Source organism: Plectropomus leopardus, chromosome 14 (assembly GCF_008729295.1).
Source record: "Plectropomus leopardus isolate mb chromosome 14, YSFRI_Pleo_2.0, whole genome shotgun sequence".
Classification (NCBI taxonomy): Eukaryota; Metazoa; Chordata; class Actinopteri; order Perciformes; family Serranidae; genus Plectropomus; species Plectropomus leopardus.
In genome coordinates, this window is record NC_056476.1 from 1 (window position 1) to 23,128 (window position 23,128).

At 44.2% G+C, this 23,128-nt stretch overlaps 2 protein-coding genes across 2 annotated transcripts in view; one reads left to right on the top strand and one right to left on the bottom strand.

The window, feature by feature from the left end:
- Nucleotides 1-24: 24 nt before the first annotated feature.
- On the bottom strand, nucleotides 25-16,823 carry LOC121953252 (MAX gene-associated protein-like; the record flags this gene model as incomplete). The annotated part of the gene is made up of 12 exons (XM_042500235.1): nucleotides 15,279-16,823; nucleotides 10,560-11,743; nucleotides 7,591-9,469; nucleotides 5,396-5,510; nucleotides 5,094-5,204; nucleotides 4,284-4,418; nucleotides 3,962-4,084; nucleotides 2,827-3,602; nucleotides 1,817-2,093; nucleotides 1,501-1,637; nucleotides 1,206-1,370; nucleotides 25-140 (listed from the first exon to the last, which is right to left on the bottom strand). Coding segments are annotated over exons 2-12 (4,943 nt in total), but the record flags the coding sequence as incomplete, so codon positions are not given.
- The window catches only part of LOC121953533 (mitogen-activated protein kinase-binding protein 1-like), a 13,061-nt gene continuing 5,471 nt past the window's right edge, over nucleotides 15,539-23,128 (top strand). The window contains exons 1-12 of the mRNA XM_042500699.1: nucleotides 15,539-15,696; nucleotides 16,062-16,187; nucleotides 16,374-16,500; nucleotides 17,633-17,727; nucleotides 17,843-17,971; nucleotides 18,065-18,189; nucleotides 19,862-19,902; nucleotides 20,059-20,220; nucleotides 20,320-20,454; nucleotides 21,871-21,998; nucleotides 22,076-22,203; nucleotides 22,314-22,514. Of these exons, the coding sequence (XP_042356633.1) occupies nucleotides 15,539-15,696; nucleotides 16,062-16,187; nucleotides 16,374-16,500; nucleotides 17,633-17,727; nucleotides 17,843-17,971; nucleotides 18,065-18,189; nucleotides 19,862-19,902; nucleotides 20,059-20,220; nucleotides 20,320-20,454; nucleotides 21,871-21,998; nucleotides 22,076-22,203; nucleotides 22,314-22,514 (1,555 nt within the window). The remainder of the gene's footprint in view (nucleotides 15,697-16,061; nucleotides 16,188-16,373; nucleotides 16,501-17,632; nucleotides 17,728-17,842; nucleotides 17,972-18,064; nucleotides 18,190-19,861; nucleotides 19,903-20,058; nucleotides 20,221-20,319; nucleotides 20,455-21,870; nucleotides 21,999-22,075; nucleotides 22,204-22,313; nucleotides 22,515-23,128) is intronic.

Sequence of the window (23,128 nt, forward strand, 5' to 3'; positions counted from 1 at the left end):
TCACCTGCAGGAGGAGGAGCTAACGGCTCACCTGCAGGAGGAGGAGCGGAGGGTTTGGTCTTTGCGTCCTTCAGCGTCAGATCTCTCTGTTTCAAAGACTGCAGACGAAGCTTTTTGGACTTGACGTCCTGAGACGCCTCCTGCAGGACAAACACCAGACTGTCAGACAGCAGCAGAACCAAACTGTTTAACCCTTTAAAGCCTGGATCAGCATCAGTTTTCATGAGCTGCACACACAGCAGTCCCGCAGCTTTAAGGCAGGCTTCATTTAAGACTTTTCAAGATGTTTTCAAAACAACTCAGAATTAAAACTGAGACCAAGTTTATAATGAGCAAAATATAAGAAATAAAACATAAGCTGACATAAGTTCAGAACACAATCTGACAGAAAACATTCAAACAAGTTTGAGTACGGACAGATGTTTAGATTCAGAGCTTTTTAATCATTAGGGACTTTTTTTAGCACTGAGGAAGGACTTGCATTTTATATTTTGGCTTTAGGAGAGAGGCATACAACTTTAAATAGCCGGACTTCGCATTCATTTCATTTGTTTTAATGTTTGCAATGTTTTGCTTTAGGATTTTGGTGATTTTTGAACAAAAAATACTTTCCTAACCTGCAGGCCCAAGGGCTTGGAAGGCATGTTTTTCTTAGTCTGTAAACTTTGGGTGGTTTTAAAAAGAAAACTGGTGTGTTTTTTTTTTTTTCTTTAAAAAAATGTTGACATTTTTTGTGATTTTTATGAAAAACATGCCCTCCAGAGCTGCAGTCCCATGGGTTTGGAAGGAATGTCTTATTTTTTTTTTAAATTTGAGTTTTTGTTTTCCTTTAAACAATTTGGGGATTTTTTTTAAAAAAATAGGTTTGGTTTTTTTCTTAAAAATGTTTGAAGGTTTTTGTTTCTTTTACAAGTTTTTATAATTTTTATAGAAAACACTGCATCCAAGGCTGCAGGCCTGCCAAAATAAAAATCACCAAAATAAATGAGGCCTAATGACGCCACTGCGTTTAGGTGCCGGCTCAGAGCGTGCACGGCTGCATGCAAACAGGAATTTTAGTGGAATATTCATTCTCATTGGACACGTAAAGAGCTGAGCAGGAATGTGTTATTTTTCAGAATAAAGCTTAAAAATAGAATATTTCGAGCAGGTGAACTCGACGGTCTCGTCCTCGGCAGCTGAATGTAACAGACTGAAGGATTTACCTGCTGAGGAGCTCTGAGACTCCGCAGCTGATCCTTCCTCTTCGCCTTCCTGCCGCTCTTCTTCTTCCCTCTGAAAGCTCGCGCTCTGGCACAGCTGCTGCCGCCGCTGAGGACGTCCTCCCGTCTGTCCTCCCATCTGTCCTCCCGTCTGTCCTCCCGTCTGTCCTGTGGACGTAAAGGACACTGCAAAGATAAAAAATGCTGAACTATGAAAATGTTTCAGAGAGTATTTAAAGAGGACGAGACGAGTCACAGAAATGTCAGCATCAACACGACTCGACGACTGAGTCCTTACAGTCCTCACAGGGGGGCGGGGCAGGGCTGCAGCTTTGGGGGCGTTGATCGGATCTGGATCTGAGTCTTCGACGCCCCTCTTCCACAGAGTCCGGACCCGCTCGGCAGGCTGGGAGACGCTGTCCGCCTCCTTCAGGACTAAAACAGGAAGATTATTAAACAAGAAATTCATGAGTTTTTCTGTCATTCAAATAAAAACTTTATGCGTCCTTCACTATCTGAACAGTGAGACATTTTGAGACGAGTCACAAGCACGTCTGCTTCCTGTCCGGACAGGAAGCAGACGTGCTGACTGACGAACGAGGCGGTGAACTCACTGTAGGCCATCTTCATCCTCCTCTTCCTCCGCCTCCTCTTGGTGTTGGCGGGCTGCGAGGGGCTGCAGTCAGAGGCGTCCAGGTTCTTCAGGAGAACCACCTTCTGTTTGAGGCAGCTGCATCCCAGCATGCACTGGGGCCGGCCACAGTGGCTGATCCTGGCGCAGTGAGACAGACTGGAGCAGACGCAGCCCAGCCGGCAGAACTCGTTCAGGCAGCGGGGAGCTCGCCGCCGAGTCAGCTGGATTGGCGCCGTCGGGTTCTCCCGGACGAAACCCTGCAGGGGAGGAACCACAGGAGGGGACGGAGTTAACCAGCGCACCTCGAGGAGCCGCGCTGACCCGAGGAACGAACGCCCCGAACTGGACTTCAGTACTCGAGTAAATGTACTCAGTTACTTTCTACCGCTGTGTTGATGCGATGCTGCAGCGTCATGTGGATCATTTTCCGTACACAGGTCGAATCTTTCTTCTGGAACATTTCGTCAATCATAATGTTAAGAAAAGAAATTGTTCATTTTTTCACTGATCCTTTATTTATTTATCTATTTTTACTGTAAACTTTTATTTCATTTTAACTGTTATTATTTCTATTCTATTTTTTTTCAATGTAAATTTTACTTTTATTCTGGAATTTCATTTTTAGTGTAAACGTTTTTTTGTTCACTGTTGTACATTTTTTTTCTATCTCTATATTTTTATCATTTGTATTATTTCTTATTTTTTAATTGTAAACTTTAATTATATTTTTTTCCCACAGTAAACTTTATTTTTAGTCTATTTTTTCATTGTAAATTCTATCTTTATTTTCAGTTTTTTTGTTCACTTTATTTTCATTATATTTTTTACTGTAAACTATATATATATTACTGTAAAGTTTTTCTTAATTTTCACTGTAAACTTTATTTTTATTTCTTTCTTTACCTGTAAACTTTTTTCCCACTGTGAACTCTGTTTTGATTTCCTTTATTTTGGAGACTCAGTTTGGCGTCGGCGCTGACGGCGTCTTACCATCAGAGTAAAGAGCGATGTCAGAGCGACGGTGGCCCTCTCCTCGGTGATGCAGGTCCGGGGTCGCCCCCCCCACACCACCTCGTCCTCCAGGTCCTTCTGCCGCAGCAGAGCTCGGGTCGTCGGGGGCCCGCCGCTCTGATCGGCCCCCAGCTCAGAGTCCGACTCCAGCGGCGCCATGTCCTCTGTGGCGGAGGGTGGGGGGGCAGTGGACTTGTGGGGGCTGAGGGTCTGGCAGGAGGTCTTGGGTTTGAGTCTCCTCCTTCTCTTAGGCGGAGGAGAGATGGAGCGGGGGTCTGCGGGGTCCAGGCGGACTCTGTGTCGGTATTTCTTTGGGGTGTGGGGGTCTGTGAGGGGGGCCTCTGCTGAGGGAGCTGCTGGGATCTGGACTGCAGCTGGTTTCTGGATCAGGCCGGACTCAGCCGGACTGAGTGCGGGGGCCGGACCTGGTTCTGCTTGGTGCTTGCGGGGTTTGGGGCCCCTCTTCCTGGAGGTCTTGGTCTCTCTGAGGGGCGGTTTGGGTCTCTTGGAGGGCGGGATGAATCCGGATATGAGGTCAGAGGTCGGGGAGGTCTGTTTTTTCAGGACGCTGTCGAGGGTCCGGACGTAGCTGGTGCTCCTGGTGGGCAGCTGGTAGACGGGCGGCTCCACGGCGGGCTGCGAGAAGCTGGCGGCGCGCTCGTCGATCAGCTTCCCCTCGTTCTCCAGATACTCGTCCAGCATGTCGCTGCAGAACGCCGACAGGTTCTTCTTCGGAGGCTCGGAGCTCGGACCGGCTGCAAAACACCAACGCAACACAAGACAAACATTTACACTCGAGTCCCACAGCAGGCGGGTTTCCATCAACCCTCAAACTGAGCACGTTTAAATCACGAAAGTACGACGGAAACACAGCAATTTTAAAAAAATCCCATTTATCCAAAAAAAACGCTGGAATGAGGAGGAATTTCAGACGACTGGAGAAAGAAATATTTGACAAAACTGCAATGTTTATTCTGGGAGCTGTTTATAGATTATTAATGTTTGTTTTTTGTTGTTGGTGTTTATTTATCATAAATGTTTATTGTTGCCAGAAGTGTTTATTTATTAGAAATATTTGTTTACTTTTTTCGGGCTGTTTTTTTGTTTTTTTCACCTTCAGGTTTGATTGGCGCCGGTGTGGGCGGAGCCTCTGACGGGGTGAATTTCTCTCTCCAGCCTTTAATCTGAGTCACGTCGGTTGTTTTTCCCGTCCTGGACACAAACGCTGCAGAGACACCTGGAGACAAACAACGACAGGAAGTTACTGAGAGTCTGTGTGACAAAGACTCGACGTGAGGCAAGACGTCAGATCCGTTTGTCGCTCTAACTTCACGTTTTCAGCTGAAGCTCCAGCTGATTCTAAAGATATTCTATAAATCTGGGAGGCGGGCCCTCCGTGTCTGTGATCCTGATGGGGTCAGGACGTAGGTAGTGACCTGGCGGCGGTGGTGGCGGCAGCTCCTGGGTCAGTGGCTCCAGAGAGACTCCAGGAGGGGGGATGGGCAGGCGGACCCCCAGGTACTGCAGGTCGATGGCCAGAGTCGGATCCAGCAGATTCAACTTCAGACCGACTGAGAAAACCAGAGAAAGAAAGCAGATTATGAATGTTCAGCTGTGAGTCTGATGACGGTTCATCCTCTGAGGGCAGCGACCGACAGCTGAGGGGTTCTGGGTAACAGATATCTGAGCCAAGACTTCCTCAATCGATCACATGACATGTTCAAGGACCATTAGAAATGTGAAAATCCAACACTAATTTCTTTTACACTTTAAAAATTGCCAAATATTTTTAAAGTTAAAAGTTTAGTACGTCAATTTTAAAATCGTAAGTCCCTCCCTCAGTGCTTACACAAAGAGTTTTTGACATGCCCACCCCCCCCTTAATAATTAAGGAATAGTCCCTTAGTGTGACTAATAACATATCAACATGAGCCTTTAAATCTTGTTTTCTGCAGTTAATGCCTTTAAAACAGAACCTGCACGGGACGCCTGGTGGCTCAGTGGATAGAGAGGGCGCCCCATGTATAGAGGCTGTGTCCTCGCCGCAGCAGCCGCAGGTTCGATTCCAGCCTCGACCCTTTGCTGCACGTCACCCCCTCCCTCTCTCCCCCCTTCACACTTGTGCTATCCTATCAATTAAATGCAAAAACGCCCAAAAAAATATCTTACAAAAAAACAAAAAAAAAACATGCAAAACATGCAGGTGAAGATGAAGGTGAGGACGATGTCTTCAGAGTGGGACGTACCTTCCTGCAGCACGGGATGGATCACCTGTCTGTGTCTCACCAGCTTCAAGTCTCTCAGAAGAATCTTCTCGAAGGCGGCAAGTTTCTCCCCCAAACTCTCCTCCGTCTCTGCTGGACACACACAGCCTCATTACATCCTCTCCAGGAGCGTCTACAGTCCAAGTCACGGTGGTTATTTAACCAGCAAACAGTTTGCATTTGTATTTGTTTGAAGTTAATCAAGTAAATTATGACAAGAACAAAGTCCTGTTGACCAAACATTAGCCTCTGCGTCCTGTGAGCTGCAGCTGCGTGAGCGTTACCTTTCTCATCAGAGGAAGGTGCGTCAGCGGTTGGTTGCAGGTGACATTCAGGCGTCATCTCAGGCTGCGAGGCCGTCACGACAGAAGAGTCCGCAACGTGAAGTTTGAGAGCCTCCTAAAATATGACGTTTATTAATTAAATGTTTTCAGTTGCTTTTATTACAAACATGTCTATGAATCTAAAATCACCCCGAGGCTCCGATGTTCACTACAGCTCACAACAGGAAATGACTCGACAGAATGAATCAAGCATCAGCGTTTTGTCTCTTTTTGCTTTTCACTTTGTCTGAATCACTCGTTTTAGTTTCAGAATGAATTAGGATTCACAGCAAACGTTTGTCTAACATCTAAACAGCTGAATGTCTATCTGTGTGTGTGTGTGTGTGTGTGTGTGTGTTGTGCATGTGTGTGTTAAACTAAGGCCTAAGACTGCAGACTGAGATTTTAACAGTGTTATAAGTTTAGATCAGCTTCACTCTGCCACACTGATCTAACAAACTCGGGTACGACGTTAACTTTGATATATGCAGACTGAACGATGACATCGACGACTATATCACACACTACGACCTGCACCCATCAACATCATGAACAAAACGTCATCAGCGTGCATCATCCAGAGACTGTATATAAACTATGGCTGGGCAATGCCTAAAATCAGTATCACAATTAATTAAACATTTTACTTTGATTACGATTAAAGAACGATTATTTTGCTTTTTTCGTGGTTTGTTTTTTGCCCTCATAGTTCACTGACACAGTGTCATGTGACCATGGTGTGTTGGAGTGTAATAAACATATGATTTATCATTATTTATTAAACTATTCAGTATTAATTAAGAATGAAAAGCTCCATCTGAAACAAACTTCAGGTAAATTTAAGCACATTGTGCTGATAATAGGCCAACCTCTCCTGACTGCAGGACTCTGACCTGAACCTCTACTGTGTGCTATTAATCATTTTAATCGAGATTTTTTTTTTTAATTGGCCTGCTTCTATAGCTGCCAACAACCTGCCAACATTCACAGTTAGAGAAAGGCTGAAAATAAGATCATGTGCTTGTGGCCCCGAGCCCCCAAAACATTACATCTGCCCCTGGTAATAATAATGAGAGCTCAGCGCGAGCGGCCGGATGAGATATGGAGCGATGCGTCCTGGTGTTTCTAAATAATTCAAAGCCTGACTGAACCTGAAACTAAAACAAAGTAATCCGTAGAAGTCTAAAGAAGTCACTCTGCACTGCTCAATATTTGGCTGTTTGTTCATGCAGACACTTTTGGTGCTGTGCAGGATGCACTCGTGGCTGTAAGTGTCTAGTGATCCTTCTGTACAGGCCGCACTGTACAGAATTAGTGCTGCTGATCATACACAAATCATCATTCATTGGGGTAATTTTATAAGCGGCAATGCAACCATTTTGACCTCATGCTCCACTGAGCAACTCTCATAGGAATGAATGGGGCCTCCTGTTCAATGGTGTAACCAAGGCTCTTTATACATCAATCAGCTTACATTTTTAGCTTCCTGGTTTCCTTTCGTGGTATGTGGCCTGACTATGTGCCCCACCCACGAGTTCCCATTCAGCTCATAGACTTTTCAAAATCTCTTTTCTCAGCTCTGGGAAGGTTTTACAAATATCAAACTTCTATGGATCAAAAATACAAAGTCATAAATGACCTTGTTTGCAGTTGGAGGTGTCAATTCAAAAATTCAGCTAACAGTACTGCTAAAGTCAGTTCATGATGAGCTTTATGAACAATTCTGTACTGATTCCAACAGAGAAAAATCATACGCTTTAAGACAAAATGTGCCCTCTGTATCGATAAAAACAAAGGCCTGAACATCAGCCACAATGGCAAAATATGTGAAAGGACACATCAAGTTGAGGACGCTGTTGTGTTAACATCCCGCCTCTTTGGATTCCAGGATGCCAGCATGCTGTTTAAAAATCACACACTGGGGCGGCATGATGTCGCCCTTATTTGGTTCTATATGAAAAAGCAAAGGCATCATAATGAAGGGACTTGGCCCTATCGTAGAATCTCTGTGTAAAAAGGATTTTTAAAAAATGACAATTGAGAAGGATCACTTCTGTATGAGTTCATATATTGTTTTTAAGGGAAAATCCTGCAACGTTTACTATTAATGTGTCACTGTATCACATGAAAACAGGGTACATTTTACTGAGCTTTACCTTTGATGTGAATGAAATGAATAACTGCTCCTCCACTTCCTCCAGGTTAGGCTTCATGCTGGTGTAGGTGGAAACATCCATTTTCTCAACCATGTCCGTCTTGGCAAGCTTTGGCCGCCGGGACTTCTTCCTGCCCCTGCAGGGTTTGTTGGCTGGGGTTGGCTGCACCTCCTGAGAAGGCTCATGTGCATTTGCTTCTGTTGTAGGTGGGGGCAGGCAGGGAGCAGCCACTGCCTCTGTGTTTGAAAACGCCACCTCCATCCCAAGGTCATCATCAGTGGAGAAAAACTGCACAAGGTCTGCGATTGAAGGCGTGGGTGACAATGCGTCTCCGTCTAATGAAGAAAAGGTTGGGGACAGGGGCAAGTGAAGCGCAAGGGGTGACAGTTCTGCAGGGAAGAGCAGCGATTCATTTTCTTGAAATGATGGAGCCGGATCAGGGGGAGGTGTGGATGTGGAGGTATCGAGAGTCTGCGGATCAGGGTGGGAAGGAGTCTGCGAAGGCAACAAAGGTGATGGATCAGGCCCTGAAGGATGGGTCTGTGGTGTGGACTGAAATGTTGTGTACGTAGTGTCTATGTATGGCCTGGGTGGAGGTAACACTGTATGCCATTTAAACACAGAGGCAGCGGAGTCTTCACCGTGCTGTAACTCTTCAGGAGATACTGCTTTTGGAGTTGGTTCAGAAGTGGTGGAGTTGAGGTCTAACGCTAACAAGATGGGCAGGGAAGGTAAAGGTTCTGGAGAGCTTGCAGGTGACAAAGGCTCAAAGCCAAACGAAGAACACTCTGGGTCAGGTAGCAAAGAATCAGACTTTGTAGTTGGCAAGTCTGAGGGTAGTGTGGAAGACTCAGAGATGGTCTGTGTCTGGGGAGAGTTTGAGGCAGTTAACACTGTGTCAAGGGGTGGTGACAAAGTGGAAGCTGCAGAAGAGGTAGCTATAGTTGTGTAAATGGTGGACACTGTTGTCCCAAGGGTACAAAATGGCTGATCTGAGTTGGGCAACACTTGTGTACCATCTGGTACCGCCGGCTCAGGTCCTGAGCCTTCAGCAACTGAAACAGAGGCCAAAGAATCGTCAGCTCTTACTCCCTTTGGGTCTGTAGAGGCAACAAAGTCTGGACATGATGGACTGGAAGGCTTGTGGGCAGTTTCAACTGCTTGTTCAGTAACATTCAAAACCATTTCATCTGGATGAGAAAGTGCAGCAGTATGCCCAGAGGCCTGTTTGTCAGCTGTTGTGATATCACCAGTTAGGTCCTTCGAGGGACCAGTTGCTTTGCCGGCGTGATCAGAAGGCGGATATGCAGGAGCTGCAGCAGAACTCTGTGAATAAGACTGAGATTCAGACGGGAGTACTGGAGGAGGAGAGTCCAGCTTGCTCTTGGTTACTTTAGATTTTGTTGAATGCTGCTTCAAAAAAAGAGCAAGCGCTGGCAGAGGCAGAGGTGCTGGCCGTTTACTCCGCTTTACTTTCACCTCTGATTGAGCTTCAGGTTTATGTTGTTGGTCTGAGTGCACCGAGGAGTTCTGGGACACTGCTGGAGCAGCAACAACATTATTGTCGTTGGAACTAATAGTCCCACCATTGTCTTTGCAGTTCAATGAATTGTCCGTTACTTCCTTTACTTTCCTCCTTGCTACAGCTTCACCTTTCTGTGGAGGTGAAGTTTTGCTCTGTGTTTTGACTGATATACTGTCCCCTTTGGGAAAATCCTGTTTGTTGCTTTTTGAAGCTGTGGTTTTCGTGTTGGTTCGCTCAGTCCTGTGAGAGGTGCTGTTATTGATTGCCAGCTCCTCCTGGTCGCATCTATGCAGTGACACGTGAGCCTCCCGCATCAGTTCAGAAAATAATTTCTGGGCTGGATGTGAATTGCTGCTGAAGGAAATCAAACAATGCAAACATAACATTAGTGTCATCAGAGCATCATCATCATCTACTGACAATAGAAACACAAAAATGCCAGTTCAAATGTGTAACCAACTGAACTGAACCAAACTGCGTGGTGACAATGAGGCTATAAGGACTGCCTTTCGTTGAAAGCTAGCCCAGAGACAACCAAAACAACCAATCGCACTTGTTTTATTGACTGAGAAAGCAGAAGCACAGGTGTTAGCAGTTGAGCTGTGAGCTCCTGACTTCACTATGTAGAATGACCTGAGGAATGTGACAAAAAGCTCAAGACATCCATCTGGCCTCCAAATTCCACAGATCCCAACCCGATTGAGCATATCAGGGAAGTGCCAATACACCAGCGATATCCCCAATCCACGATCGGTCCTCCATAGATCAGACTTGGCTCTAACCTGTTGAGACATGGACACAGGACCTCTAGGGGTGTCCTGTGGCATCTGGCGCCCGGGTTTTGGCGGTGGATCCTTTGGGTCCTGTGTGGGGTATGCTGTGTAGTGCCAGCACGTCCTCCAGATACACAATCAGATTTGAATCTGGGGGCCAGGTTGATGCCTGGAGCTCTTAGTTAGGTTTCCCAGCAGAACACAGCACTGTTAGGAGATGATCATTGTTATTCACTACACCAGCCAGTGGTTTCAATGGTTTGGCTGATTGGTGTAGTGGCAACGGAAGAATGTAACTGTAATCAGAACTGGGTATTTGAACAGTGTGCTCAACACTAAACACACCTGCAAGCTGCAGGTTGGAATGTGAATAAGGACATTAGTAAGGACATGAAAATACGCCCATCATGGTGCAAAATTGTATCTTATAAATAAGGGGTGACACACTCTTTGGTGAAGAGTAACTGAAACACAAGAAATGCAGTAGCTAAAAAAATCACCATCTGGTTACACGGGGTGCACAGCCATGACACAATACATCAGTGTATTCTGAAATATCGCCATGGACATTTAGAAGTTGGTCGTCATTCTTGTTCTCTACTGCAAACTTAACATTTGGTGTAAATAATTTGAAGAGCATGCCATTTTCATTGTCAAAGTAGAACTCTTACCATGAACGTTCTCCAGAGACACTGTCATCTGACTGATCATTGTTTGTAGTGGATTTTTTCTGGAGTTCACCTGACCCCGAAGGCTCTGAGTCCGCTGCTTTCGTGCTTCTAGGTTTATGGTTTGCAAGCAAAGACTTCAAGCTCTTCTTCACTGGATGCTGCTCAGTGGTTGCTGTGCTTCCATCTTTGTGTGAGTCTTTAACAGAGTTCAGTTTCAACTTTGGGCCCAACGAACTGGAGCCCTCCTCCTTCAGTCCTTTAGCAAATGGGTTGTAGTCGACTTTTAGCTGAGAAAATCGTGAGTTCTGGTAAGCAGTGACTGCCATAAACTCCGTCTGGGGGAAAGTGAATGTAACAACACTGGGGCCATTTAGCTTTATATCTTTAGCAGCTTTGTCAGTTTGGACCACGTGCAGTCGTGGTAAGTAGCGGTGCATCGGATGAAGAGTAGTGTTCCCCTCTTTATCTGAGGTGTTGTTAGTGAGCTTTAGTTTGTAAAAGGACACTGGATTCTGCATCCAGTGTTGACCCACTGAAGGGGACTCTGGATGAGCAAATGGTTGACTCTTAACATGACACTCTGCCTTTCCAGCAACTTGCCAGCTCTTGCCCGTCCACTTGTAAAGACTGTTGTCTAAAGGTTGAATGTCCATGATCAAAGAGTACTTCTTAGAGGGGTGCAAGCCAGAGATGCGAAATCGGCAGTACGGAAACATCCTGCTGCCTTGTTGAGTCAGAATCATCTCTGTTTTGCACCTGAAAAACTCGTTCCACATGCTGTTGTTGTCCAGCGTCACTTTGATACCTTTGCAGATGCTATCAGGGGACACGGTGTCTGGCTGAGTGTCTAAACTGGTGGAATGTTTCACAGCAGGAAGTCCACCAGAAGTCCTGATGGGTTCTCTTGACGGGTGCATCTTGGGTTTACCCTTCACACCTGCCTCTTCATTGGTTACACAGGTACTTTGTTCCATTCCACCTTCGCTTGCCTTCCCTGGTTTGGGAACAACAAAGCGGACGGGTGGATGGTCTGCGGCAGGCGCCGCTTCAGGGGCGGCTGCCCCTTCCTGATGGAACACCATTGCTTTCTGCTTCTTCTTAGAAGCCATGAACAGGCCCCAGACATCTAAAGGGCAGGAGGGTCCTGCTTTTTATACATCTGTACGAAGGTTCAAGACAGCATCCTGAAAAACAAAAAACAAATAAAGAAACTTCATGAATTTGACATTGTGAACGTCACTTAAGAAAAAACTATGGCATAAATTATTTTTTTTAGTCACAGTGCTCAGTCTTACGGTATGTGCTTATGGGAAATTTGCATTTGATAATTTTCTGATGATACTGGTTTTACTGGTCGATGCAAGGTGGACATGAAAACCTCTTCAGAATGGATTCAATGTTCTGGAATTGCTGGCTTCATGTTTCTATTAATGTAGTTTCTGGAATTCAAACACTTAAGTTACTGTAAACTTTACACATAAAAAGGTTGTTTTCAAAATAAGATTAAAATGTAAAGTGGTGGTTTAGCAGAACTCTGTTGCTGGGTGTTTGATACAGAGCCCCCTAGTGGCCACATTTATTCAAAAGCTTTAAATGTTGCAAGTATAATGTTTTGTACCTGATAGTTTGATACAGGTTGTATAAAACACAAAACTCTGGGAATATTCACCAGTCAAACCAACACTGAATGTCTCTACTAGTGTGTGTGTATCTACAGCCTAATAGAGTGGTGACGTAATGAGTCCTAAAATGCGTAAATGCGTTAGCCTTTTAGCACGTCTGGTTCCGTCGTCTTAAAGTCTATGGATGTTTTGAAGAGGTTTTCGATAAAATGCCTTAAATAAGGTCTGTGATTAACACAGGCTAATGACAGACATTTTGTTCTGCAACATAAAATACGTCCGCTTAAACCCAATTTTGGAACTTTTACGTTTTACTCATCTAAAAAAAGTCAGCTGCTAACAAGAGGCTAAATGGGACTATAGTGTTTGTCGGGGACGTTAGACGTCATCACAGCGGACACAGAAACGTAATAAACCCACTTGTCTGCCTTTACAGCTTTACAGAGTCGCACTCCAACTTGTAGATTTATCTGCTTATAATATTTTTCGATCGTGTTTTAAAGTGTTTTTATAGTGTTTCTGGTTGTGACGTTTAAGTTGTGCGACCACGATGTAGTTCATGTATAGCCTAACAATAGCTTTTGCTTCTGGTGATTTCATTTACACTTCAAAACACACAAAAGTGGTGTTCATCTGTGAAGATTATCATGCTGAACAAAACCTGTAAGTCTCATAACCTTGTGTTCGCCACAGAGCTTATTTTTGGCGATAATCGAAAATCCCATTCAAAATATCCCATAAGGTTTATGATGAGGGAACTAGTGCGATGCTTACTTCCTGGTTGGCCTACAAAAATACATCATCCCTTCACCGCTCTATATAAAGAATAAACAACAATGTCACGGCACATTGCATTGTGGGTAGTAGCAGCCATACCTGATGTATGGCTACAAGCATCTTTAAAGGTAAAAAAAAATAAGAATGGACTGGTCGGAGAGCATATGCAACACTTCCTATCGAGAGAAGCTTAACTAATAAGCAAATAAACGCTACTTTACAAAATTTAAGCAAATAAACACCCTGATCCATACGAACAAAAGGAGCAGTCAGGTGATCTCATTAATCTACTCAATGTAACATTTACGAAGGTGTTTTTCTGAGACGCGTTTTGTGGCGAACAAAAACTTGAATAGAGCAGCTCCAAAATTATAAACCTCTCAAGGCCCACCTTCAATTCACAACTGCATGGGAGCCAGACCTGCAGATTTTAAGATTTAGTGACTAGAAAATCACACAAAAGTCGGTAAACAAATCAATACCTGTCACCACATGCATCTCATAGTGTCACCACTTTAAACTCAAGAAAACAAGATCTTTTTCCCAGGCCAACACTGCATCATATTTACTATTTGTGTTTCACTATGGCCACATTTTGGTTGATGTTAAGTTTGTTACGAAGTGTGTTTTCCAGCCAAAGCGACTTAGAATTGTTGTTTTTGCTGCTGCTATTCTTTTATTGTTTTGGACTAGTTTCTGCTGTGGTAATGTAAACGTGGAGCCATTTTGATTATTGTCTTTTCTTGTTTTTTAATCATTAATGTTATACTTGTGGCAATGTTGTTGTTGTCTTAGATTTTGGACAACCTGAGTTCCACTGTTTTGCTTCCAAGCTGGAAAGCTGAAAAACTACACTCCATTAGCAATCTGTTTCACCACGTTGGCTGTGAGAAAGCAGCAAATATTCACTATTCTAACATGATTTCAAGCTGTTTAAGATATAAACTTCACTGCATCGTCTACTGTAACTTCTGTGTCCTAAAATCTAACAATGCTTTGTGCTACTCAACACCGCTCATGTCATCACTCTTGTCTTTATAGCATTTTGTACAGATATTTTGCTATTGATTGCGCATGACTTTGGGAATAGTCACTCGTCAAATCAAAAGTGAACGTGTCTACAGTCAAGTATAGTGTGTATCTACAGCCTGATATGTCTTCTTCCTCTGTTGTTGTTAAAATGCATCAGTGAGCCATGCTGTTGTTCCTTCATCACCATGAACACAGGCTAGTTTATCACTTAAGCCTTTTAAAAGAAATTGCAAATCCCATTATTATCAGTGGAGGAAACAAAAGCTTCAACAAGTGAACATACAGTTGCTACCTGCCCACTGCTACGATCCTGCAGGTCAACAGTCACAGTGTTCTGTGAGGTGGGGCAGAAATTTGATACAGCAAAGTATCGCAATAGTTTTGCATGGCAATATCACATTGATGCACAAGTATCAACTATAATATATGTATAACTTATGAACATTGACAACACAAATCAAAGTTTTGATAGCCTACTGAAATAATAAAATCTATTACTTTTATTCAGTCCCCAAAATGTTGTGGCATTAAAAATGACTGATGTTAAAACACTTTATCTTATGAGATAAAAAAAGATGCTGTCAGAGTTTTCCTTTGGGGACAGTTGAGGTAATAAATCACAACATATACATATAACATATGTTATTGCAATGCACAGCATATTGCAACACGTCTAACATCACAAGAATGTTGGTGACACGAGTGTTTTGATAATATCAGATTGTGGGGTCTCTGATGATTCCCAACCTGGGTGGTTTTGAGTCTAAATGTGCACTGTTCATCACATGAGTTACTCTGTTAAACTGTGGTGTTTTAAAGACTAACTATGAAACAGCAGGTAAATTCCCAAAAGTGACCACCTGAATATCACAACAACCCAACCAAACTCCAGGCCCACTGCCAGTCTATTAGTCACATGACCAAAATCACATACCAAGCAGCTCCACATGTTGTCCTACTACTATTATCACTAAATAACAAAAAATGTCACATTCACCAGCGGCATGTAGACCTGAAAACATGCAACCACATAAAACTTCTACTAAGTTTAGCTCAGTTCAGGTAAATTGATCAAGTAACAACTAAAAACAATTTCTGATCAGTTTCCCGTCAATAACTTGGTCTGCAGAGGGTTAAATGTGGTGTTTAAGGAGAATGGCGCTAGCTAGCAGCAGCAGGCCTGCTGCACAGCCCAGTAATGGCTGCCCTCCTAACACCGGGCTAACCCTCCCGGTCGGTCGGTACGACCCTCTGCCGCCACGTGTTCCGGCTCCGGCACACGGATTACCTTCTGCGTGGTCGAACTCGTCAAATATTTCGACGGTGTAACGTGAATCCGAGCGGTACCGTCTGTTTTCCGTCGGTCGACATCGTGGATGTTTTCTAACTGCGGGGGAAACATGCGGTGTCTTTGCTGTGAGACGTCATCGCCCCGTCTCCGTCTTCCTCGGTACTGCGCAGCCTCCGACGCCATCTTGCTGCCGCCACCTGGTTCAAAACTGGTCCCGGTGGCTCTCGGCACCGACACCGGGAAATCTACGGTCCGTTATGTGCGGGGGGCAGCCGCGGACCAGCGGGGTGATGTGTGCTGCTGTGCAGATTCACCTGCACCTGATGGACTGTTCGTCGGAGTGTTTGAACCGCCGAGAAGCCGAGGACAGACGCCATGACACATCAGGCTTCACGGACAGACAAACGGACGGATGGTCTCCAGTTTCTTCTCTTACATCTGGGATTTTACTGCATTTTAACCGAGTGAAACGGACTCGAACCTGTGGTTCTGGTGGATCGGTTTCCGGTGCAACAGTTTGGGGCTTTATTCTCACGTTACAGGAACCATTTACAAACTACAGACAGACATGAGAGTTTCATAATGATCGACCTCATTTATTTAAAGATCAGGGTGAATTTAAATAGAATGCGGTTTTGGGATTAAAGCAGTGTGGCGAGGAAACGGTTAAGTGTGATTGTAGCTGTGGGACCGTTCCGCTTCTGTTTGTCGCTGATGGAACGTTCCGACGTTCCAACGTTCCGAACGCGCCAGTGAGTTCGACCCGGTTCTTGTTTTCAGCGATCCGCGAGGCAGCCGACGCCGCGGTTCGGTGCTCGTGTTCGGTCACGGCAGCAGCGGACTCCGTCGCGTTATCACCGAGCTGGACGCCCGCAGAGTCCGCAACACGGCGGGCAGATGTGGGCCGTATTTCACTTGTTGTAATAAATCGACGGACTGTTCGTGAATAAAGAGCAGAAACAGGCGGAGGAATCGTGTCCGGGACGAAGAGCGTCAGCCATGATGGCGCTGCTGCTCTGACCGAATATCAGTCTGTTCAAACGTCAAACGTTCAAACGGTTTTTTGTTTTCGTTTCTTTTCTTTTTTTTAAGAGTGAACCGAACCACCGACCGGACACGGCTGTTCTACACGAGTCAGCAGCCTTTGTATGAATTCATAAAGACGGTTTATAACCAGCCAATACCGCCGTTATTACGTCGTGAGATTAAACGCTGGAATGTAACGTTATTCATCGTTAAAGACAGAATTAATATTTGCATTCAATAAGTGTGTAATCATGACATCATAACTGACGATAAAGTCCGAATTTAACGTCAAACTCTACGCTTTATTTGAATCGAAGATGCGCGTGCATGGGTTTGTTACGAGGGCGCGGGACATGGCGCATGCGCTCCGGGGAGCACTGATGGAACGCTGCTGTGGAACGTTCTACGCGTTTTCTGTGATGTTCTGAAACAATTTGAGTTCAGAGAAAAGGAGCCGCCCCGGCGTCAGAGGGCTGACACCGGGGCGGACTAACACCGGACTGACACCGGGGCGGACTAACAGCTAGTTGGCTAAACGGTAATGACAGCCCAGCCCCGGTAACAGTTAATTTTTTTTTTTGACATTTTTGCCATACTATAGCCTTGCCTTTTTTTCGGTCATTTTTTGGACATGCATTATTAAGGTGTTTTTGGCCGTTTTTGCAAAAGTCTTTGCTATGGCGTGACTCAGCACGCTATTTTAAGCTTTTTAGTTGTGTTTTCAGCCAGTTTTGGAACGTGCCATTTTTTGACATTTGTGCCATACTATAGCCTTACCTTTTCGATCATTTTTTCAACATGCTTAATTATTACGTTTTTGGTCTTTTTTTCAACATTGTACACTATGACGTGTCTCTACAAGATATAAAATGTCGTATTCAGTCTGGTTTTTTTTTTTTACATGTCAGACATTTTTGACAACATACTGTATTATGACATTTTGGTGCCATTTTGGGTCATTTTGATGACATCTTTTACTATGATGTTCTGGTGAAATTACCTAGATGTACTACACTATGATGTTTTCATGATATTGTTATGCCCATCTTGTCTAGTAGCAAGGAGTTCTACACCACAACAACAAAACTATTATCTTATTAAAGATTACTGAGCTGAATTAAACCTGTCATTGAAGTCAGCAGTCAGCTTTTATGTACAATTTTAAGTGTTGAAGTACTTTTGATGCACATGAAGACAATGCTAAACTTAACACTATCAAACTAAACTTAACCAAGTTAGGTTTGAAAGGCATCAGCCTTCTAGGAGGAGAAACACGCCAAGGATTGCATGTTTCACACTTGTGAATAATGGATATTTAACACCAGCCATGTCTCTGTCTGTCCTTCTGTCTCTCAGAGATCGTAACTGGTTTGAAGTTTAGCAGCGACTGCAGACACCTGATCACAGTGTCTGGAGACAGGTACGTGTCTGCTGACTGAGTCCAAAGTTCAGCATATGTTTAGGACATTTTGTAAATCAAATCAACTAAAAAGAATGAAACGTCTATCTGTGTGTGTGTGTGCGCATGCGTGCAGCTGTATCTTTGTGTGGCGTCTCAGTCCTGAGTTGACCATTCGGATGAGACAGCGGCTCGCTGACCTCCGACCTCCCAGCAGCACTCAGACCTCCCAGAATCCACCTCAGCAAAGAGCTTTGAACCTCAGGTGAATGTTGGACACGTTTCACGGCTGCTGATAACCTCACAATATGTGAGAAATTATCTCACAACTGGTATGTGTGTGTGTTTCTTGCACCAGGGAGGTTTCGTCTCCTCGAGTCGTTACAATGTCGTCTGACAGTGACAAGGAGGAGGAAGACGAGGAGGAGGAGAGCAGCTGTCCTTATGTGGTCACAGCAGGATGCTTGGAGGAGGAGGAGACAGGTCTGTTACCATGGTGACACAAATGCTAATGTAAATAGTGCTGAAATATTTTTGACATGCTATGACTTTTGTAATTTTGTAAATTTTTTTGTCATGCTAAACTACCACTGTTTCACTGAAGTTTTTCTCGTCTCTCTCTTCACTCTGACTCATGAGTATGACATAATAAAGTATGTCGAAAAATGTCAAAATGTGACATGTCCAAAAAACAACTGAAAGCCACTTAGTTTAGCATGTCGAGACGCGTCATAGTAATGTAAAAACCAGCCAAAAACATCATAATGTAACGTGTCGGAAAATGGACCGAAAAAGTATAGTATGAAAATTAATCATACTGTAGTACAACTCTTTTAGCTCATTTTTTTTCATATTATACTATGACTTGGTAAAAAACAATTGTTGTACAATACTACAACTCTTTTAGTGAATTTCTTTTTATACTATAGTACGCTTACTAAAATAATTTTTGTCATACTATACTACAACTCTTAGTTAAGAATTTTGTCATACTACACTGTGATTCTTTTAGTGAATTTTCTTGTCACACTATGACTTTTTAGTAAAGTATTTTTTACTATGACTCTTTTAGTATTTTTTTTTGTCATACAATACTACGACTCTTTAGTGAATATTTTTGTCACACTGTGCTATGGCTCTTTTAGTAATTTTTTTTGTTGGAAAATATCAAAATATGACGTTCAAAAAACAGCTAAAACCACATAAAATAGTTTCGAGACATGTCATGGTATACTATGTCAAAAAAAGCCAAAAACATCATGAAGTAGCATGTCAGAAAATGGACTGTAAAAGTCATAGTATAGTATGGAAATATTTTATGTCATACTATACTACTCTTTTAGTGGATTTCTTTTCATTCTATAGTACGACTCCTAGAAAAAAAAATGTCATACTATATTAGGACTCGTGTAGTAAAATGTTTTTGTCATATACTACAACTTTTAGTAAAAAAAAATTGTCATACTATTTTTTATTTACTTTTTACTCTTTTAGATGTTTGAAGTTTTTGTCATACTCTACTATGACTCTTTTTTTGGGAGGGGGCTTTTTTCGCCTTTCTTTGACAGAAAAGAGTGTTCATGTGAAAGGGGGACAGAGAGGGGATGACATGCAGCAAAGGGTTATGACATACTATACTGTGACTGTTGAAATGATTTTTTATGTACTATACTATATTTATAACATACCTTTTGAATGATTTTTGACAAACTATACTCTGAACTTTGTTTTCGACATACTATACAATGACTTTTTCGACACAGTTTTTATGACATACAATTCTGTGACTTTTTAAGACACACTATAATACGATGATGACAATTAGTGATTGTTTTATTTACAGAATATACTTTCATTTTTTGAATGAATATCTTTGACATTATTACACTGTGATGTTTGGAACCAAATACTTACAACATAGTATACTCTGACTTTTCCAAATAAATGTGTTAATGTTTATTGACTCTCTGACATCATTTATGTTTCATTCCAGCTGGGAAGGAAATACTCAGTTAAAGTGTCAAACCATATTGACGTACAGTACTCTAGTAAAAGTACTTTGTTTCGTTACACTGCTGGTTTGTGTTAAATGCTGAATTGTTGCTCTTCAATAAATGAGTAAAATAAATTTTGTCCCATTTTATTTTTTTTGCAGAAATGTCTGATGAGAAGTTGGACTCTCAGTGCTGCAGGAAGGTTGGTAGATGTGATGATCTGCATTACATTTTTGTGTTTACAAAAAAACCCGACTGGAAATCTGAAACAATCATTCTAAATGTGTGTGAAGTGTGAGCTCTGCAGGTATCATTCAGAAAACAGACGTGTACCTCAGTGTTTCTCTGTGGCCCTCAGGAGGCGCCCGGCGGTCGACTTCCTCGCCGTCGATGGTCCAGGAGGACGGGCAGTGACGGCGTCCTGATGGTGAAGTCCATGTTAGACCTGAGACTGCTGGACTCGTACTGTCCGGACAGACAGGAGGAGCAGCAGGAGGAGCAGCAGGAGGAGCAGCAGGAGGTCAGAATAACAATAAAAACAACCACAAACCAAATTCCATTCAGAAAACCCCTCATTTTAGGATGAAGTTAACCTCACCTTTTTGTGTGGCACACTTAGGTGAAGACACGCCCCCTCGCTGTTAACACCTCCCCCTACAGCCTGAAGAGGAGGGGCCCAGGTGTGGAGGTGGGGCTTCACAGGACCAATCAAGAGCTGGGGAGCACTGTCAGTCTGCAGGTCCCCTCTGCATGGGTGAGAACACAAACACGATCAAACTTCCTGGAGCTTTTGATCGAATTTCACAGTCTTCAGCAAACAGAGGCGTCCCTAGGGACAGAATGTAACTGAGTACATTTACTCAAGTAAAGCACTTAAGTATAAATTCGAGGTATTTGCCCATCCATCCATCCATTGTCATCATCCAGACGAGATGTGTAATCCCTCCAGCGCATTCTGGGTCTGCCACAGAGCCTCCTAACAGTCAGACGTTTTCTGAAACACCTCCAGTGGGAGGTGCCCAGGAGCCATCCTGATCAGATGCCCGAACCACCTCGACTGGCCCTTTTCGACGCCGAGGAGCAGCAGCTCTACTGCGAGCTCCTCCCGGATGTCCCAGCTCCTAACTCTTGCTCTGAGGCTGAGCCCATCCACCCTGCAGAGGAAACTCATTTTGGCCGCTTGTATCTGTGATCGCAACCTTTCGGTCCTAACCAGAGCTCATGACCGTAGGTCAGGGTTGGGAAATAGATGGACTGGTAAATCGAGAGCTTCGCCTTCTGGCTCAGCTCCTTCTTTACCCCGACAGTCAGATGCAATTCCCACGTTACTGCAGACGCCGCACCAAACCGCCGGTCCATCTCACGCTTCTTTCTACCCTCACTCGTGAATAAGACCCAGAGATACTTGAACTCCTTCTCTTGGGGAAGCAACTCTCCCACCACCCAGAGGGGACAGTCTGCCATTTTCCGCCAGAGAACGATGGCCTCAGATTTGGAAGTGCTGACCCTCATCCGAACCGTTTCACAGTCTGCTGCAAACAGCCCCACTACATGCCGGAGGTCACGGTGTGATGATGTCAACAGAACCACATCATCCACAAAGAGGCACAGGCCAACCGATACCCGTCCGCTGCTTCAGGAGACCCCCGGGCCAAGGAAGCCGGAAAGGCCTTCTTCCTCAGCCTGATTGCCTCCCTCACCGTTGGTGTCCACCAGCAGGTCCTCTGGTTGCCTCCAACAGCACCAACGACCTTCTGACCACAGCTTCTAGTAGCCGCCTCCACAATGGAGGTTTTGAACACAGCCCACTTGGATTCCATGTCCCCAACCCCAACCTCCCCCAGGATGCGCAAGAAGTTCCTCCGGAGATGTGGGTTGAAGACATCGTGAACAGGGGCCCCCGCCAGCTGTTCCCAATTCACCCTCACTACACATTTGGGTCTACGGGTCTGCTCAGGAACCTCCCCCACCACCTGATCCAACTCACTTATAGAATAGGATATTTTGTCATAAATTAAATTCAATGAAATTAAGAGTTTGTGCAGTCCAGCCACAATCATTAGTTGGTTAATCAGTCAGTCTATTAACATGAAATTGATTTCAAAGTATTTTGATAAACATTTGAGATTTTTTGGACCTGGTCGAGTTGACGGTGTGTGACTCTGTCCAGGCGGACGATGACGAGGCGAGGACCAATCAGAGGCCAGACTTTATCCGGCTGTCCAATCAGAGCCCTGAAAGGGAGGTGCTGGTGCTGTATCCTGACCAATGGGAGGACAGAGTGAGCCTGGCAGGAAGGTAGGACTGTTTGTTGATGACATCATCAGCAGATTCTGTCTGTGTCCGATGTTTTAAACCCCGCCCCTTCCTGTCAGTGAGTTCCAGGTGAAGGAGGCGTGTCCCGTTGCTACAGGCGGACGTCAGGACAAACCCAGTCCCGACAGTGGCTGCTCACTGGGATTCAGCTCCTCACTGTCCAGTCCAGTCAGACCTGCAGGAGACGGTGAGACAGAGACAGAGACAGAGACACATACAGACACAGAGATTCTGTGTGTCTGTCGCTAACTAGTACCCAGTCGTACTCTTTTTTAACCCCTCTGTCTCATCTGTTAGACTCGGAGCCCACAGAGCCTCTCAGTGTGGACGGAAACTCCTCTGAGCCGGAGGAGGATGAAGAGGAGGGAGGAGGAGGAAGAGGAGAAGGAAGAGGAGGAGGAGGAGGGGTCAGGTCCTCTCAGGTCGTCCCTCAGACTCCAGACCAAGAAGCTTTCCTGAAGGAACACTTTGTGACACTGAGCGACCTCTCAGGCTCAGGTACAGCTACAGTTATAGAGACACACATCAAAACACATAATTAATAAATAATTTATAGCTGCAATTTTGCACAAATTAGATTTTTTATGTTTGGGGGGGGCGGCCTTGAACCTTGAACAACGCATCTGTCCTTGTTTTATATAAGATTCACGTTTCTTTGTTTCTGTCCCTGAAATAAAATTACATTACATCACCTCTGGAACATCAGCACCATCCACACCTACAAAAACCTCAACAGCATGAAAACCATAAATACCTTCAACACCGTCACCGCTGTCAACACCAACACCATCTACATGACAACATCATATCAGAATCAGAATCAGAAGCAGAAAAAGATTTATTGCCAGGTATAGTTAACACAATACGAGGAATTTGTTCTGGTGGTTTGGTGCAACATAAATATAGAAAAAAAGAAAATGAATGAAGCGAACTCACGGGGGGAATAAAAAGGTTTGCAGTTGATAATAAAAGATTCCAGATGAGGAGAGCAGTGCTGAAGGATCACTGTCACGTCGTTACACCAGCCACTGTTCGTGTAAAAACAGATACCGCCACCTTTCATCTTGCCGGACAGCTCCGTGTGGCGATCCGCTCTGAGGAGTTGGAGTCCT